The following is a 19635-nucleotide window of genomic DNA, read 5'->3' as shown; positions in this document are numbered from 1 at the left end:
AAATGTTTTAGGGAAATTCCTTTCCGTGAAATTAGTATTTTATGAAAGTATTCAGTGTGACATATTGCCTGTCTCCTTTTTAGTGAATAATTTAAAAAATTTTATGCTGATTTCCCTAATATTCTTTATCAGTTTGTCGGTACACACAGAAATAACATTCAGACGTTAAGTATTAAATAAGCCGGCCATTCCATGTTTGAAACGTCAGCATCTTCCTGTGTTGGTGTTTCGTTGGCTTTTTTTTCTCCTTGGGGTAAATGTTTTGATATCAGATCTCGTGAGCTGTGATGCATTAAGTTCCTCGTGTGTATGACAAGAGCATAAGTGAAAATATTTCTCATAAAAACCTAGTAGGACACTGGCTGTTAGCAATTTTATGTTGTCTTTACAGAGTGAGATGTTAGACTTAGTAACTTACTCACCTGATTCTCAATCCCAGCATATTCATTTATTACACAGCTGTTTTATAATAGATGCCTGAAGTGAAGATACATTGCCTAACGGAAATAACTGTAAATCAAACATTTAAAAAAAATTTTTTTAATGTTTATTCATTTTTTGAGAGACAGAGAGAGACAGAGCATGAGTGGGGGAGGAGCAGAGAGAAAGAGGGACGGACACTCAACCGACTAAGCCCCGTGAGCGCCCCAAAAGAAACATTTCTAAAGCTGCGATATGGGGAGGAAGATGTCTGTGACACAGACACCAGAGCATTAAAATCTCTTCTTTCTCACACGTTCTCCCAGCTCACAAAGACAAGCCAGGATGGAAATAGGCTCTTCACAGAAGGGGGACACACAAATGTCCAGTAAGCACTGGACACAAACGAGCCAGATCGCATTTTGTGTTACTAGTTTGGTAAAGTGAGGCATCGCGGAAGATGTGCCCTTGCACTTTGTTGGCCAGCTGTTGGGGCTCGTTGTCCACCTCCTGGAAATCCTCCTGCAAAGTTAGACATGGGATGTTCCCTCTGCGCTGTTCGTAATCACTCAAAACCGGAAACAGCGTGAGCGTCCACACTGTGGGAATTAACCACTGGATGAGGGAGCACACGCCCCCGATGCAGCTCCGTAGCTGCAAACAGTGATGAGATGGTGCTGATTTTGTGCTAAAAGCCTACAGCACGCGTGTGAGTGTGAGTGTGAGTGTGTGTGTGTGTGTGTGTGTGTGTGTGTGTGTGTAGTGAAACCTTTGTGTGTTTATTTACAAGAATAAAGGAGTCCGGATATCTGGACGAGCTAAGTGACCGACTGTGGACAGTGAGCACTCCCGGGGAGGGGGCAGGGGGAGGTGTGTGTGAAGCAAAGGGGGTGGGGCTACTGCCTTTCCACGTTACGTACCTTTATGATTTAGATTTGCTACGGTGTGTCTGTACTGTTTAACTTTAAAAAACAGCTAAAAACTTTTATTCGAGAATTAAAAGTCACATGTAGGTTCATAGGAAGATCCATCCTTCTTCCTAAAGAATTTACTCAGACAAATAACATACCCACCCCACGAACGACTCGAGAAGTCCTACGTGTGCTTTCAGCTTTGTGAATTTAAAGGAATGTCCGAAATTAACCCCTGGAACCAGGTGTTTCAGGCGGTGAGTTCTGAGTGTTGAGAATGCTGCCGCCGATGTTGTGTGTTGCCGCTTTTCTCAGAGGTCTGTTACTTTCAGATCATTTCCTTCCGGAAAGTGCTCTGTTAAGACCCTCCACTCGTCAGTCGGCTCATTTACAGCCTGCCTTCTGCTCCTGCCCGCCTGCTTAGGAAGCGTCTGTGTGCCACGTGTTTATTAACTGGTCTCTTTCTCTCTCCAAGGAAGCAGGCGTTCCAACAGGGGGTGCAGACGGCTAGAGGCCACGCTGACGTGTCACTTGGAAGGCCGTTATTAACGGGCAGTGGTGGATGTGGGCGACATGCGCTGGTAGCAGCCACGGGTGTTCTGATAGGAAGTTCCAGGAAGTCCACTTGGGCCTCCGTGCTGTAACTTGGTTACGTTGCTTGAAACTTGAGGCCAGGAAGTCGGAGTGAGGAGGCTTGCGTGGAATCGCCGTAGCGCCCTGGGCGCCACGCAGAAGCCGCGTGCGCTCTGTGTCACTCATGCCGCACAAGCGTCCGCGCAAGTTGGTCTGGTTTCTGTTTTCTCGGTAAATAGACAGTTGTTCAGAAAGAGTCACTCGGGGCCCGAGGCTGATTCAGTTCTTGGTTAACCGAGTGGTGGTCCGAGAGCCGTCTGAGCACAGGGTACCCTGCTGAGTGTCCCGAGACACCCGTGGGCAGGTTCGGTGTAACCTTCAAGCGGTGCTGATACGTGGGAAGTGCCCTGTAATGAGGCCAAAGCCCCAGCACGGCCGCCTGAAGCCGCCTGGGGTGTTGCAGGAAGGGCTCCTTTGAGCTCAGATCGCACTCGGGTTGAGCTTTAAGAAATTGAGGAATTTGGTGTTTCTTCCAAATGAGGAATTCTTGGTATCTCTACCAAGGAGGAAGAGCTTCTTCGGAGGGTTGGAGTGTGTGAAGGCAGCACGCTGTGTTCAGGGAGATACGATATGTAGCCACAGAGAGCAGGGAACAGCGGAGAATGGAACAGGAGAGGCGGGCGACGGAGCTGCTGGGGCTGGCTTGTAGGGCAAGTGCAAGGGCAGCGAGTGCCAGAGGGGCCCTGGGAAGGCGGCAGAGAGATGGGGCATAGGTGGGAGGACACCCCAGAGAGGGAGACAGGGAGGTGTTGTGTGTCCCAGCAGAAAAAAACAGTGCTTCGTGGGACAAGCAGATGTGCTTAAGTTTCATCTTAAAAGCCATCGAGAGGGGCGCCCGACGGGCTCAGTCAGCAGAGTGTAGCTCTCGATCTCGGGGTTGGGAGTTCGAACCCCACGTTGCATGTAGAGATTGCTTAAAAATTAAATCGTAAAAAAAAACCAAAAATGAGACACTACAGTTTTAAGCAGGGGAATGACTTGATGAGTTTGTACTTGGGGAAGATTATTGTGGTAGCGACTTAGGTCAGGGATGGAGTAGAAGACAGGATTAGTTCAGTGCCTGTCAGATTTGTCCACATAAAAGACGTTAAACTGGGGACTGCGTGTGCTTCCTACTTCACAGAAGGAGGGTGAGGGGAGAGGGTCTCCCCCAGCCACCAGACGTAGCCCTTTGCCTCGCTGTGATGACCACCAGGAACGAGTCACAGTGCCTGGAGCCGCGAGGCTCCAGGCATTGATGGGAGGTGACCCCCAGTAGAGGGCCCAGGTCGGGGGCTCAGGTTCCTGGGCTCTGGTGCATCAGCCCCTCTGCCTCTGCACAGCCCGAGGATTTGTCTTCCTTTTATTTGTGCTTCCCGTACAGATTTTGGTGTTGCGACTGGTGAGCGTTTTTATCGAAGTACAAAATGTCCTTTGGTGTAAGTCACATTGACTTTGACCGGAAGACTGTCTTCATCTTTTAGAGCTTCCTGGGAGGGATGTCTTTCCACCTCTGCTTTGTTTTGATTAGGCGGTACCCTTTAAACCATATGCACCCCCGGTTGGTTTGTGTGTGTTATAAATATTGAAAATAGACCATGAAAACAGCATAATGACCTCCTTAATAAAGGGTTATTGCTAAATTCTGGAGGAAGACTTCTTCTCTGATTTCTGCACATGGTCTTTTCAAAAGAAATAGAAGGAACCTCATCTCTCTCTCTCTTTTTTTTCTCCAGAAGGTGAACGAGCTTTGCCATCAATACCAAAGTAAGTGCCCTTTGTGCATTTTGTCACTTAGTCGTGTTAGAGACCGTGTGGGTTCCATGCTTGATTTTCCATTTGCCTGAATAACCACATTTCTAGGTGTGCGACTAGGGAAGTAGAAAACCAGTATTTCCAGAAAGAAGTCAAATCAGCTGTCAGTCTTGCTTACAAGGGATGTGTCCTTGGGCCGGCGAGCGGGACCCTGACCGCTCTCCTCTGCCGGCCACGCTAGGCTTGCTTCACCACTGCCCACACTGTTCTAACGCTGTGTTGAAGTTTTCTTAGTTACTGGAGTAGACTGTCCTCTCTCTACCTCTAGGCCATCGTAAATGCTCTTCTCCCTCATGGTCCACTCTCCCTCCAGCCTCCTTGAACCCGCTCCACCCCTGCTCATCTTTCCGGGCTCATCCTGCATCGCTCTCTCTAGAAACCCCCCCACGATCCCCCAGTCCTGGAGAGCGTCCCCGTGTGCGTGCCCATAACACCTTCTGCCTTGCTGTAGTACTTATCCCACTTTAAACATACTGTCTTTTTGCTTATCCACGCCCCGTGGTCTTGTGGACGGCCAGGGTCACGTGGCCTTGTAGACCTGGCCCTGGAAAGTATGTGGCACGCAGGAGCCACGCAGGAGCCGTGCGGGTGAGTGGGGGGATGGCCGAGAGCAGCTTTGGGCTTCCAGGCAGTGTCTTCACAAACTCAGTGATATTTAACAGATACACACTGATGCCCCACATTAAGCCACAAACCAGTGCCCAGAATATCTTCAGATGTGGAAAGTCTGTTGAGATGACTTTGAGGGTTAAGATATGCAGAATCGTAAACGTAGATATAAAAGCGGGTGAAGAAGGTAGTAGGTCAGAAGTGGTAACAGATGCTGTAGACACCAAACAAATAAAGCAAACCTGGGAAGAGCGGAATCGCCACGAGTCACAGAGCAGCAGACGCTGTGACTGCTGGTACTCCGGGGGCGGCGGAATCCGTGCACTTGTGGCAAAGCTGATTCGTGGCAGCACCCGGAAACGCGGCGTGGCCGAGGAAGCCCCCCCCCCCCCCACACCCCCCCGCTGCTTTGGCAACAGCACGTGGAGGCCGACAGTGAACCTGCTCTCGGGAGCACACGCACCCTTCCCTGCTGGGCGTGGGGTTCAGAGAGAGTTTTCCTGAGTCACGTAGCTGCAGTGGAAGAGAAACGGCTGATGTGTTGCACAGCAACTCTGATTCCGCTTAGAGGATCGTTAGGTCTCAGCTCCGTCGAGCATTCAGTCAAAGGAGCCCAGTCCCGTGGCTTTAGGCTATGATTGCTGATCATAGAGGCCACACAGCCGCCTGCGGGACCTTTCCAGTTCCCCAAAGGGATCGCCTCAGTCCCCATGCTTCCTAGTGTAGATTCTACGTACAAGACGCGTCTTCTGTTCAGTGCTTCTGTACCGCACGCTTGCGGATCTGGAGAAAGTCGTCTTCTGGAAAAACAGCAGAGTCACTTTGGCATCTGAAGAGTCTGGGTTCCTTTTCTTTCTCTGTGCTTTGTGTTTTCCAAAATTTTTAAATGACCTACACTTGTATTTTTTAAGTGTTGCTAAAACATGTGGCCAAAATTTTATTTTATGTGTGTAAACATGCAAAACGCAAGTGTTGGTGAGCCATTTCACGAAACAAGCAAGCAGATGTTAAGCTTCCTTTTTTTTTCAGGCTGTACATAAAAATATATATTCGCGTACTATCTGCTTTCTTACACGCACTAAATTTAAGAAGGACCAGTTATACTCCAGTTTTTCAGATGACGTTTAGGAGTGCAGATTTCTTTTCCAGGTGTTTTTTCTCCTGGAGAAACCCTATAAATGTGGGCCGGTCCCTTGCAGTCTGGCATTTAAGTGTGAAATTTTACGCAGCCTGCTAACCACTGGCCAGCAAACGGTGGTGTTGTGCCAAAGCCACCGTCGGGAGTGGCTTTCTCAGCGCGGCTCAGCGTTCCTTCAGTTGTCGATCTTAATTCCTGCCTTATAGACCAGTAAAGCAGTCTGACTCCTTTAAATGCCTCAGGTAGTGCAATTTAATCTTCTAAAAATCAGCCTTGAAATGTCTGGTCTCCATGGGAAGCGGCAGCGTCCTGATTACAGGCGCTCCCTGTCTGTCGGCTCGGCGGGGGCTCGGCCTGGAGGGCGCGGCACTCACGGCTTTGCACCTCTCTGTTACAGGCTGGCCAACAGCGAGAAGCAAGGCGTGCGGACACACGCGGTCTCCGTGTCAGGTGAGAGGCTCCACCCGGAAAGCCCCAGACAGCGGCTGCCCCACAGAGCCTTGTGCAGACGTAGGAGCAGCCTCGTCTTCACTGCGGTCGGTCTTGCTAGAGCAGTTTAGAAAACCGAACGGTCTGACTACCCAGAGCTCCGTAACTTTACCATCATTGAATAGGTTTAAATGTGGCTCGCAAGTTTTCTTCAGATGAGACGTTTATGGATAATGTCAGATTACTTCCAAGACTGTATAGAATTCCAAGTTATTCTTCAGTTGTGATGTCATGTTCGTTGTGTTTAGAGTGAATATTTTTAATTTTGAACTTGCCGTTATAATTTATCTTTGCAATTCAGAATGTAACAGATTATACTTTGTGTATTTATTGTTTTTTTGAGTTCAGGAAACGTGAAGTGTTTTTAAGTGGTTTTTGTCTTTCACGGTTAACATAAAGTGGTGTTTGAATATTGCTTTTTTGAAAGATATAGTTAAGATACTGGCACAATCAGTATGTTAACTATTTGCTGGTGTCATGAGTATGGTGTGCTTTCCTTGGTATGTTTTCAAAACATATGTGCCTTTTTTCCCCATTTAAAAATGTGGAAAAGAGAGGAAAGTGAGGGCAGGAAGCATCTCCTGTGGACCCACGTTTGCTGTCTTAAAATACATACACGATGGATACATACATCTGTGTGCACGTACGTGTACACGTGCATGGGCACACATCTAGTCCATTCTTGGCTCTGCGTTACATCTCTAAAATGGTAGCTTCCTAATAACTCCAGTGTCTGATGATCTGATTTAGAAGAAACCTAATTCCTATTAGTTTACTTTCCCTTGGGTTAATCTTCCTGAAATTTAGTTTTGTGCTTTTGCCCAGTCGATGACTGTATTCTTTTTTTCATGTTCCAGCTTACAAATACAATTGCTTACTTTTGATCGTGCACAAACACCCCACAAGCCCTCTGTCAAGGAGCGTTCGTGCCCCCGCCTTTATACACTTGGCCAAGATCCTCTAGTGATGAGCTGTGCGACAGATGTGTGTCAGAGCTCTGCTGTTTAAGAAATCACGGACCGCTTCCCGACGAGGGGGAGGGCGTTTTGAGTATAGAGCTTGTACCCCGGGCCTGCGTCAGAAGCTGGTGGGCTGCAGGGCTGCCGGAATGTTCTAACACCGCAGTCGAGTGTGCTTGCATGCTGCCTTCCCCGGTGCTCTCTCCTGACCTGGCAGTGGCGCTGGGGCGCTCAGGGGTGCTCAGCATTTGCACCTGTGGGCCCATCCTCGTCCAGGCCGTGGTGGGCGGCAGAGACGGGGCAGACATAAACCAGGCCCTCAGGGAGTCTGTACTCTGGCTGGAGGGACAAAAGCCCGCCCGGTGCAAGGTGGTGAGCGTGGCGAAGCAGTCCGTCTGTGAGCAGGCCTGGATCCGGGAGAGCCAGCGAGCCGGGCGGCCCCGGATGTGGTGCAGGGTGTTGTGTGGAGCAGGTGAGGGCGGGCGGGGCGGGCCCTGTGTGCCTCAGCGCCACCCTCCGTCATCCTGCCGGCCCACGGCCCTTCCCGCTGAAGGCAGAGCAGAGGTGCCCCGTTAGGCGCGTCAGGACTCCACAGCCCAAGTGACATAAAGTAGGGCCTCGCAGAACCTCCACGTCTTCTTTCACGTCTTGTTCCTTCTCCTGTTTTCCTGACCCCTTTTAATCAGGGTCCTCACTTGAGGCTTTGAACCTCCGTTGTTAGTGGCTGATCATCCTCGAACGCCCGGGTCTTACCTCCCCCCTGCACCGCCCCCCCCCCCCCCCAACCCGCCCTTGATCGTTCTGCCTTCACACTTCCCTGTAGCTGTCCCGCGGCCCCGGGTCTGGCCCGGGTCTTCACGGTTCCCTCCTAGCTGTCCCGCGGCCTTGGGTCTCTACCTCAGTCTCTTCTCCATGTTGATTGATTGCACTGCTGTCACACATGTTTCATTGAAATTGGCAGCTCGCCGCTCAGAAACTTGAGTTGTAATTTACAGTCAGTCAGAGTTTAGACTCGTTAGCTCAGCCCTCAGTGGCCTCCCCCCCCCCACCCGACATGTTGTTTTCCAGAAAGTGGGGGCCTGCGCCCCTCCCTACCTCCTCACGGCTGTTTTCAGCCCACCTGTGCGGTCCCCTGGCCCGAACACTGTTTTCATCGTCCCGTGTCAGTCTTTCTGGTCCTCAGAGTCGGTGGTCCTGTTTCCTACGTGGCTGTCACTTTGGGCATTCACAGCTACAGCTGAAGAACAGTCCTCGCTGTCCAGGGATATTTAGCGACAGCACCGATGGCTTCGGGTTTCTGTCGACCCTTGGTCGGTTATTCCTCCTGCTGCTCGCCCACGTCGGTGGGATTGGACCACGTCGGTGGGATTGGCGTGTTCGTATCTTCCACAGTGGCCGAGGGGCCTGCCTCACACTTAATCCAGAAGCTGTTTCTCCGATACCTAGAAAACCAGTACTGTTTGTCCACCCCGAGGGTGCTTCTTTCCCTGGCAGCCTGGAAGCCCTCCAGCACCCGAGGGAGAGATCCAGCCGCCCCGGCTTCTGCACAGGCCTGCGCCTGCTGCCCCCACGGCGAGCCCGCTCTGCCTCCAGGCTCCCAGGTGAGGCTGCGGTCCAGCAGAATGCCAGCCATGAGCACATGCTTTTGTGTCCTGCCGTATATCATTTAACCCGTGGCACACCCTGGCAGATGGGTGTTGTTCCGGTCGTACATTTCCCACTTATGGTAATTCAGTCAGCGAATAGTTCCAGACGCTGGGGTCTGATGGTGAAAACGAGGCCAGCCCTCTTCCCTTATGAGTTGACGGTCTACGGAGGAGACAGGCCAGACATGCTGGATTGAAATCAAGCAGTTAAACCGAGAGCAGTGAGGGAGAGGCTATTTAAAATTCTGGTCGAGGGGCTCCTGGCAGGGTCAGTCAGAGGAGTGGGCAACTCTTGATCTCACGGTTGTGAGTTCGAGCCCCATGTTGGGTATAGAGATTACTTAAATGAAAAACATTTTTAAAAAATAATAAAACCGGTAAAAGAAAAGTATCTCTGAGCAGGTGATGCGTGGGCAGGTAACTGAATGAAGGGAGAGACAGAGCCGTGCAGACAGGAAGACGCGGTGCACTGGGCCCCGGAGCAGGAGTGTGGAGCACAGAGAACAGGGGAGGGCCAGATGATGCTGCAGGTGCCCAGACTCGGGAGCTTGGCCAAGGTCACACATGGCCAGCAGGCGGCAGGACTCTCTTTACCAAACGTTCACTATAGTCTGCATGGCATTAAACCTTCACGTGCCTTATTGTTCAACCCCTGCGACAGCTTTACGGGGTCTTGTTCATCCCCCCATTTCACAGATACAAGGAAGGAACAGTGAGAAAGTAAACAAACTTGTTCAGGGTCACGCTGCTTGAAATTGGTGGACCTGGGATCGGAACTCGGGTCGTCACTGCCCTCGAGGCCGTACTGCCTTTCAGTGCTCGTTTAGGGGAGTTTCCCTGCTAGATGATCTTCGTTAGGATCACAGTTGTAATCGATGTTGAGTATATGGAGAATTCATCTTTGAAATTTGGACAAAATTTCCTTATGAAAACAAACTTAATGTCGCCAAATGTGAAGATTAACCAGATTCTGAGGGCCTGAAGTAATTTTTTAGCCCAATTATTAAGTTTTTAGGAAACACGTGCATGTTATAGAGCTGAGTTAGGACTCAGACCTGAGAGGCCCGTCCGTGCACGAAGGGGTCTGCGAGTACCGCAGGGAGGGGTGCGGCCTGCATCCGTGACAGGGCTTGAGCTGTGTGCGTGTGTGTGCAGATTCTCCAGGAATACAGATATTTCCAAGGAAGGGCATTGAATACAGCTGATTTTGAAATGTGTTTGAAGGCATAAACTCTGGTTGTTTTCTTTGGATGGTTTTTATATTTTAGGGGCTGTTTGTTTTTTAATAACCAAGCCCTTCATCAAGCCATAAAACCTTATATGACCAGAAGTAGAGGGTCACATGTGGTGATGATGCCACCACATTATGAACAGGCTCCCATTGGATGTTTAGATTACTTATAATTGGACCAGGGATTGTAAAACAGTTTTTCTCTTTTGTATCTCTGCCATGAAAACCAATGTGTAGTGACCCTTTTTCTGTCTGTGGAAATGTTTGGTGTCATTGTTTCTGCTGAGACCTATGTGATGATATTTTTTTCAGTATTTATTGCAACTTAAAAAAATTTTTTAATGTTTTATTTATTTTGAGAGAGAGACAGCACAAATGGGGGAGGGGCAGAGAGGAGCGGGACACAGACTCCCAAGCAGGCTCCAGGCTCTGAGCTGTCAGCACAGAGCCTGACAGGGGGCTCGAACTCATGAACCATGAAATCTGACCTGACCTGAGCTGAAGTCGGACACTTAACCGACTGAGCCACCCAGGCGCCCCTTATTGCAATTTTTAAAAATTTTGACTTTGTAACAGGTTCTTTTAGTTTAGTTGTTAATCATGCATCAGCGTTTCCTTTATTACTTTTAGGGTTTTCGAGTCTGTGACTAAAAGTTCCTCTAAACTAAAATATATTTAACAAGTAGATGTTGTTTGCTTTCAGCTGCTTCCTTATAGATTCTACAATCCATTTTATAAAATGTGGAAAAGTAGCTTGTAAACTGTAAAGTTGTATAAATTGTGAGGTGGTGTGTATATAATCCGTAATAATTATCGTACTTTCTCTTTTCCTGTGGTCTCTGAAATACTAGGTCTGTCATTTATTCGTTGCTCTGTTCCAGCTCTGTAAATAGTACTTATTTATATACGAATGAGGCCCAGAGATGATGCCTGGTGCATCTGCGTGCATTATCTCATTTAAACCTCAGGGCCATGTTCCTCGTGCTGTCTCCACCTTATGGAGGGGACATTGAGACTCAGGGCTGAGGTGGCTTGGCCTGGTTCACCCAGTAAGCAACAGCCTGATTGAAGCCCACGTCTTGGACCCCAAAACCCATTGTCTTCACATGAGATCACACTGAATCACTCAGAACTTAGTCATTTTCGTCTGTGGAAGGGACAGCTGTTTTGGGAGAGTTTGAGTGCTATTGCGTTTTAGCCTGCCCCCCCCCCCCCGCCCCCGCCAAACCTCCTTTGGCAACAGTAGTGTGGTGCTGACCCCTCCCTGACACTCTTCTGTTGAAGTTCACACCTGCCCTGTCTTCAAGTTTGAAAGCATTTCTTTTGTCTGGTTTACACGCTAACTCCTATAGTGATAATGCCGTGCTTTACGGGTAGTCTCTGTCTATCGCTGAACCTTGACTTTTAACACTAGCTTTTAGGCATTTTTAAAAAGTGCCCTAATTTAAGAGTCTTAGTGCCTAGTACCCACAGAGTTAATTTTTGTACCTTAAATGCTCTGTGACATAATCTGATCCAACTGATGCTCCCGATTACTTTTATGTGCACAAAGCGGTTAAGTGTTGGATGGTATACCTGGCTTACTGGAAATTCTTGAGGTTTCAGCGGTCATGAGTAGGGATCTATGATCAGTGTCGTGTTAGGAGAGACTTTTAGCCACTGAGAGGTTCACAGCTGTGTCTCCCTGGGGTGGTCGGGGCGGCTGATGATGCCGTACGTGGATGATCGAAACACCCCACTGCGCCGCCTTCCCTGCACCACCACCATGAGGTCACTTGAACTCCCTTTGCCTCTGCTGAGATTGGGGCTGCTGGATCACCTGGCTGTCCTTTCTGTCTTCTAACGGAATTGAGAAAAATACTCTGGAGTCACGCGGGTTCGGAAACATCCACGATACGCATAAGAAGTAGTATCCAGAGCCAAACTGGCTTCCCAGTCCTGACCCTTGAGTTGGCCTTGACCCCTTGGCTATAGGCATGTGGAGGGACATGTGTAGGCTCCCTGGAGGCAGCAGCCTGACACGCTTCAAATTCCAAACAAGCCCGCGTGAAAGGCAGAGCAATAATGACTATGGCAACAGTTTAAACAGCATATTCACAGGGCGCCTGGGTGGCTCCGTCACGTAAGCCTCCAACTTCAGCTCAGGTCATGATGTCACAGTCCGTGAGATTGAGCCCCGTGTCGGGCTCTGTGCTGTCAGTTCAGAGCCTGGAGCCTGCTTCAGATTCTGTGTCTCTCCCTCTCTTTGCCCCTCCCTCACTCACACTGTCTCTCAAGAGTAGTGTAGGTAGGTAGGTAGGTAGGTAGGTACGTAGAAAGAGAAAGAAAGAAAGAAAAGAAAAGAGAGAAGAGAAGAGAAAAGAAAGAAAAGAGAAAAGAAAAGAAGCAGGATATTCACTTTTCCACACTCTTTCCAGGCCACACACATCTGTTCCCTTAGCCCTGTGTACTTGATTCCAAAATGGAGAGTGTGCCTGCCTTGTCCCTAGTCACCTCCACATAATAAGGGGTCTGCAGTACCTCATGAGAGACTTTGAATGAGAGTGTTTATACTACTGTTTGCTTCGCAGTTTGGCAGTGTTTGAGTGTAGCTGGTTCCTGAACCTTCTTAAATCTTCTGGGTGGGCTTATTAACATAATAATTAAAAATCTTTAATCTTAAAAAAAATCATTACTAAAATGCAAGAATCCCATGTATCATCTTGCCAAATAGAAAAACAAATACTGCGAATGTCCAAAGGCCCTGTTATATTTTTTCTTCACAGAGAAACATTTTAAAAGAAGGCTTGAAACTTTTAAAATATAAATTCTATAACTGACCTCCAAGCTTTCCCTCCAAGTTTTTAGCATGATGTAGCTGCATAATAATTGTGGAACTTGTTAAAACCCAACCACGTGGTTCGGGACAACACATTTGAACACATTTGGTTCCTACTAGAAAGGCCAGAAAACTGCCTTCTTCTCTCCCTTTATTTTCCAGTTGGTGAAACAAGGACTCTTGCCTTCCAAGTCAGATCCTGTTCTGTGTTTTCTTTTTGGAGCCTCATTACGAATCCGTGGATCTTTAGGCCCCTCTGTGTGGGGCTCCGGCCCTCCTCTCGCCTCCCCCACCCCCTGCGACAGAGCTCGGCACGGGAGGTGCTGCCGTTCCCCCGGCTGCTTCTGGAAATCATCCTCCCCTGACTCCCCTCCTGCCTGCCTCACCACTGCCACCCCACCCTCCACGCTTGAGGACCCCGGCTCCCTGTCTTGGGGCCTCTTCTCTGCCGCCAGAGTTGCCACCTCCGGGATCTTACTGTATTTCATGCCTTCGTTATGCTGGTTACTCCCGAAGTGCCATCCCAACCCCGGAAGCTTCCCTGAGCCCTAGACTCTTGGGCCGACTGCTCTCTGGGGCCTCATGAGCCTCTTGTACTTCATGTGCTCAGAAGGGAGCCCTGACCTCCCCACTGAGCATACACCTCTCAGCCTCCTCTTAGTGGCAGCTCCTTCTGGCTGACTGGACCAGTCTTTGGGGTGCTTTGGGGAGCTTTGCTTCTTTCTCCTTTATAATCGGTCAAGTGGCACATCCTAACTGGCTCAGCGCTCAGAGTGTATCCAGTTCAGCTTTCTGTGCAGCTGCCCTTGTTCACATGCACCCACTCTGTGCCTGGATAGTTGCGGTAGCCTGGCAATTATCGCGCCCTTTGAAAGCTTCCCGGGAAGTCTTTGACAGTGAAGGCCGATCACGTCACTTCCTTTCTTACAGGCATCTACCCTGACGTCACTCACAGCGCAGCCAGAGCCCTGACGTGGGCTTCTAGGTCTGTGCCATCACTGGGAGCATTGGCCACCTCTCCCTCACCCCTCACTCTTTTGTCACCCTGCCCAACCTCATTGCTCCTCGGTAAGTGGCCCAGGCTCACCTCTGCAGAGCCAGGCCTGCCCTGCTGCTGTTTGCTCTGCCCACATGTGTATACGACCCTTTCCCTCTGCTCCCGAAGGCTTTTTGCAAATGGCTCCTTCCGTGTTCAAAGTTGCAGCCTCACTAGAAAGTAAGTACGCCCAGCCCCCTTCTGTTCTGTTTGTCCCTGTAGCACGTATGTGTTGACACACCAGGTAATTTACCTTTTTGTTTTTGTCTTTTCCCCGAATGAGAACACGAGTAAGGTAGGAGTTGGGAGGCTAGCGTCTACATGGTGGGCCCAGCGCATGGCAGGTGTTTAACAAATGTAACTATCTTGAATAACATAATGTATCTCAAATAAAGTAATTAGAAGGGTCCTAACGATATTTTTTTTAGTTTGTTGTATTTATTTATTTTTTTTTATTTTTTTTTCAACATTTTTAATTTATTTTTGGGACAGAGAGAGACAGAGCATGAACGGGGGAGGGGCAGAGAGAGAGGGAGACACAGAATCGGAAACAGGCTCCAGGCTCCGAGCCATCAGCCCAGAGCCCGACGCGGGGCTCGAACTCCCGGACCGCGAGATCGCGACCTGGCTGAAGTCGGACGCTTAACCGACTGCGCCACCCAGGCGCCCCGTATTTATTTTTTTGAGAGAGAATGTGAGCAGGCCAGGGCAGAGAGAGGGGGACAGAGGATCCGAAGCAGGCTCTGTGCTGACAGCAGAGAGCCTGACACGGGGCTCGAACCCGCGAACCATCAGATCGTGACCTGAGCTGAAGTCGGACGCTTAACCGACTGAGCCACCCAGGAGCCCCAACATTTTTAATGATGTGGGATGATCTTGGTATCACTGAAGAAAAGGTATACAGTAAAACCTTGGTTTGCATGCATAATTCGTTCCAGAAACATGCTTGTAACCCAGAGCGCTTGTATATCAGAGCAAATTTCAAGAACCATTGGCTCAGTTGTGATCATGTGATATACGACTCGTATTTCAAGACACCGCTTGTTTATCAAGTTAAAATTTATTAGAAATGTTTGCTCGTCTTGTGGAACACTCGTGGAACAAGTTACTTACAATCCAAGGTTTTCCTGTGCTTACATTTTTAAAAAGCTACTTGCCTTTTAATTTAAGTCAATGTAAAGAATTCTCAGCTCAGTTTAGAAACAAGCAACGGAAACATGGGAACAGCTAGCACTTCCATGGTGGCGGCCTCGTGCGTGTGGCCTGGGGAGTCCCCCGGGACCCTCTCCACAGCTCTTCCCTGGGAGAAACCTCTGCTCCTGCCTCGTTTCGCAAATAAAACACAAACAAGTTTGGTAAGATTTTCAAGGTCAAGGAGTGAATAGTGGGGCCAGCATCTCAGTTCACATACACGTTCTTTGTATTTTTTATGTTTCCATAATTTCACACTTGGAGAATGGTTGTGTAAGAGCAGTAAAATGAAGTCTCGTCTATTCCTTATTCAAATTCACTGTGTTTGTACTTTGGACAGGGTGTGTCTTTCTGCCTATAAACTTTCCAACGTGTGTTTCCTAAGACCAAGGACATCATCTTAAACAATCACAGCGTAACTATCAAAATCAGAAAACCTAATAGTGATAGACTGCTGTTACCTTATCCACAGCCCGTGTTCCTGTCTCACCGGGTACCATCCCATAGATCTCTTAGGCCGGCCCCTTCTCCTCACCCCCAGGCCCGAGCTCCCGCCCGCCTGACAGAGGGCACTCAGGCTTCACACTGGGCCCCGTTCTTAACCGAGACACCGCGGGGAGCTGCACTCACGCTGCCGGGGGTGGGAGGTGAGATGCTTGGTAATGAGGTTGGGGTCGCAGGGTACCCCATCCGGTCTGAAATATCATATCATATGTTTCAGTTCCTCTCACTTGTATCCGCTAACACGGTGACGCTGTCTGCAAGCTGTTGGCCATCAGTTGGTCCCCTGGCCTTTCTTGAGGGGCCCCTGTGGCTGTGCAGTTAAGTTTTACATGTCTCCTTTGTCTTTTCTGTCACGCGTTATCACCGCTGCATCTCAAAGACCGTATGTCCTTTGTTTTGACCTCGCTTTGACAGACGCCCGCTGCTTCTCCGCTCTCCTGTGCTGTGTGCTCCTGGAGGGCTAGGATGGGTAACGTGGGCCCAGCCGGTATCTGGTGCAGAGAGGACGGTCACATGAGTTTAAAGTACATGAAAGAGGCAGGCAGTCCCTAGGTAGGCGCTTTGCAGCCTGTGTGTCCAAACCTCCTTGCTGGTTTTTACGTTAAGGCAGTTTATTCACAGTGTGCACTTAAGGTCTGTGAGTCTGTGTCTTTGCTGAGGATTTGGGAAAAATCGCTCATAAAACTCTCACAAATCCGGATCTGCTAGTTTCTGGCAGTTTTTCTGTATGGCTGAATGTCCACGAGGTTCTTGAATTGTTTATCCGTCTGTTTTTTGTCTAGTCTCATTTTGTTTTAGTTTTGTTATTTGTACAAATATCTATACCTTCACCTGGCTGGCTCGGCAGAGCTGGGAGACTCCTATGTCTGTCCAAAAGTTTCTGTATCTGGTAGTAATCTTTGCTAAAAGACGAACTTGCACTTTAAAATGTTACTACGTTTTTTAAAACTCAAGCATAGTTAAAGTGTGCCAGTAGTGAAATAAAAGCATTGCCATTTTGTTTCTGCTTTTCTACATCTGCCTTAAAATGTAACCGAAGTTTCCTTTTGTACTGAATAATGTGTTTCTGTTTTTCTCTTCCTTCCTCTCGCCTCTTGGTAAAGGAGTCAGTCCCCGCCAGCCTAAAGTTAAGAAAGCTAGGCGCTTTCTCCCTTTGGTCTTCTGTTCCCACGAGCCTTCTCCTACGGGTACTGCACTAGCTTGCGCCAGCTCCCACTCGCCCGTGCCGGCAGCGGACCTAACCCCACGCTCGTAGACCGTCCCGAGCAGAGTGGCCTGTGCTGGGTGTCCGCGCTCGGTAGCCGTACGGGGGGCGACGGTTCGCGGTGACCGTCTCTGGGCTGCTGTCCAAGAGAAGACTTTTTGTTTGCCTGTTTGCCGGGTTTCCCACGCATGACAGGGCGAGGCGTAGCTTCCTGGTTTCCTTACGGGGCTTGGTGTTCTGCCTCGGGGGCCGTGCGCTGCGGGCCAACTGAGTTAGCGAAGGAGAGCGGTGGGGCTGAGCCCCGGACGTCCGCTCCTGCTTTGCTGGCAGGTGCTCTGGGGTGCCGCGGGGCAGAGGCAGCCAGGCCACTTGGATAGTGTTCTGGAAAGCAGAGATCGTTTGTTGTAAGTAGAACAGGAATTTCTCCAAACAACACTGCATAAATTTAAATGGAAACTGGACCTGTGGTACAGCTTATGTGCTGGGCCTGGCCTGTGGCCCCCGTGTCCCGGGACCCCCATGGCTCGCTGGGGGAGGCCCTCCTGGAGGAGGCGTGCTGAGGGCTGGGCCCCTGGCTGGCCTTTACCAGACTCATTAATGACTGGTTATTTTCACTTTTATCTGAGCGGATGCACATTCCCTTTGAGGGAGGTAAAGGCCATTTTTAGCATTTAACGGCGAGAGCGTATAGGATTAATTTTGCTCAGTGTGGTAGAAAGCAGCTTTGCTGAACCGCTGTGTAACTTTGTATATAATGTGTTGACAGCTTCAAACTCGCCATAATGTCCTTAAACGGAGTAAACACACTTTCTGCTGCAACCGCTCTTTTATCTTTCGAATGAGACCTGGGGGGTGAGTTTTTGTTTTCCTTGCACTTTGATTTACTTGTCATGTTAATAGTGTGTCTCCCTCTCTCCCCTCTCCCCTGCCCCTCTCCTCCCCACCCTCCCTTTCTTTGCATGCTACCTGGATCTGCAGATGAAATTAGTGGGGACGGTAATATTTATTTTCACATTTGTGTTACTAATATCAGAATTATTTATTCGTAAATATGGTTCAGTATTTAATGAAAGGCAGAATGTGGTTTTGATTCAGCAAAACAAGTGTGAAAAAATGATGCTGTGAACAAATGATCTCCTAAAAATTGTTGAGGGCTTTGCCCTTTCTCTATCATGTGTCAGTGGTAAATTGGAGTTGTATATACACACACTGAATTCTCTAGGTTTCCTTGTTAACTTTGGGTTTCAAGAAAGATTGTCACAATGGTACCACTCACGAGATTAGTCTCAGTGGAAAACTGTAAATGATAGAGATCCCCACGGGATTTCCCAAATACAGCGTGTACACATAACGATTTTAGTCTGGGAGTGGGTAGCAGAAAGGAAGGAGCAAAGCGAGATCTTTAAGAACCACACAAACTAGCGAGAGAGATACCAGCAACAGCGTCACGACTGTTCTTCAAGCAGTTGAGGGTAGCACTTAATGAGCGGGAAGTTTGAAAGTCACATTTCGTGACTCAGGTTCCCCACTTCCTGTCTGCCTACACGAACCTTTAACTCTTCACATGAAACTCAAATCAGGGGGGAATGGCATTTTTCCTCGTGATGGAATGAGAGAATGCTTTCCCTGAAGGTTTCGACTGGGTCATTTTCATGGTGGGATGGAGCACTTGAGCGGCGAAAGGTCTTAACCACGTGACTCTGGGAAAGTGCGTCTGCTCCGTGGGGCTGACGGCTTGGAGGGCCCCTCCTCGGTAGAAGCAGTCAGTCAGTGGCCGCTGCTGGCGTGGGGCCCCGTGTGCAGGTGCTAGACTGCGCGGCTCTGGGTGGGGTGTCGGGTGTCGTCGTGGCCGCGAGCCCCAGGGGGACCCCCGAGGCCACGGCTGCCGCAGGATGCGTGGCAGGAAAGAGGCCCCAGCCTCACGCTTCCCCCCACCCCCCACCCCATCCTGTCACCAGCGGCCTCCCTCAACGGGCCTGCGCAGACTGCTTTACGTCTTCATCCACAAAGGTCTCAGTGGTTGTTGTGAGAATTACTGTGCAAACGTGAAAATTTGACCACGTGTTCCTGAACACGTGGTTTTTCCCACATCATCTATGTAAAGAACCCGTTCCCCCCCCAACACTTGACCTTCCCAGTGCTGTGGGCCAGACGGGGCAAGTGTTACTGTTCCCGTCCTGCAGACGAACAAGCCGGGCCTTGAGGCTTTCGTCACTTGGGGGCGCACGCGCTGAGGCCCATGTGGCCCAAACCCAGCCCACCTCTTGTTCTTCCCCGGAGCTGAGGACGATTATTACTGTTTTTACTGAGTGGGGAAAAAAACAATAGTATTTGTGGCATCAGAACCACGTCAAATTCCCATCTCAGCGACCGCAAGTAAGAGCTTCTTAGAGCACGGCCGCCCCCATCTGCTCCCGCGGCTGCCGACGGTCACTTAACAGCGGGGTCGAGCAGTTGCAGCAGAGTCTAAAATGCACACCGTCCAACCCTTTCCGGAAAAGAGCTGCCGAGCCTGGTCTGGGCCATGCAGCTGGTTGCTATTAAGGAGCACGGTTGGGCCCTTCCTGGCTTCCTAGAAGAGAACTCTTCCCCTGCTCCCCAGTGCCTCTCTGCTAATGGCCCGTCTCCGTCCCCCGGGTCAGATAAAAAGCTGTGACACTGCTCAGTCCCACCGAATGGCCCAAGTAATCTTGTCCCCATCAAGGCGTTGCTCTGTGGGACTGATGCCATGTTCCAGCTCCCTGAGGGCAGGACGGAAACCAGTCAGGGGAACAGGCTGTCAGAATTGCAGGGGTCCAAGCCGAGGCACGAGTGCCACAGGGGAACAGGGGACACCGCTGTTGGCCAGGCCGGTAGAGGAGGTCTGCCCCTCTCCCATCAGAGATTGAGCAGGTTGCCCGCGTTTGAGAAGTTCGTGAGCCTGAGGGCTTCTGTGCGGCTTCTTTTATTGACAGCCACAGGGTGGTAGCCGTTGTCCACTGACACGCGCTCCCCCGATTCCAGGCGGAGCCCCCTTCGCGGCGACCCCAGAGGCGTCAGGCTCTCTCGGTGA

General features: G+C 49.9%; 1 protein-coding gene across 21 annotated transcripts in view; it reads left to right on the top strand.

Moving 5' to 3' along the window:
• Positions 1 to 19635, top strand: part of PTK2 (protein tyrosine kinase 2) — a 259431-nt gene that overhangs the window by 164570 nt on the left and 75226 nt on the right. For 15 of the 21 annotated variants that reach the window (XM_058699208.1, XM_058699197.1, XM_058699198.1 and 12 more), the window contains 3 exons: positions 3680 to 3710; positions 5903 to 5955; positions 13579 to 13716. In XM_058699208.1, coding sequence (XP_058555191.1) covers positions 3680 to 3710; positions 5903 to 5955; positions 13579 to 13716 — 222 coding nt within the window. Of the gene's footprint in view, positions 1 to 3679; positions 3711 to 5902; positions 5956 to 13578; positions 13717 to 16482; positions 16567 to 17561; positions 17580 to 19635 lie in introns of all 21 variants that reach the window. The other 6 variants (XM_058699201.1, XM_058699202.1, XM_058699203.1 and 3 more) reach the window with 3 other exon arrangements.

The sequence above is a fragment of the Neofelis nebulosa genome, chromosome 14 (genome assembly GCF_028018385.1).
Source record: "Neofelis nebulosa isolate mNeoNeb1 chromosome 14, mNeoNeb1.pri, whole genome shotgun sequence".
Classification (NCBI taxonomy): Eukaryota; Metazoa; Chordata; class Mammalia; order Carnivora; family Felidae; genus Neofelis; species Neofelis nebulosa.
The sequence above is the reverse complement of the archived record's forward strand: the minus strand, read 5'-3'. Positions and strand labels throughout refer to the sequence as shown.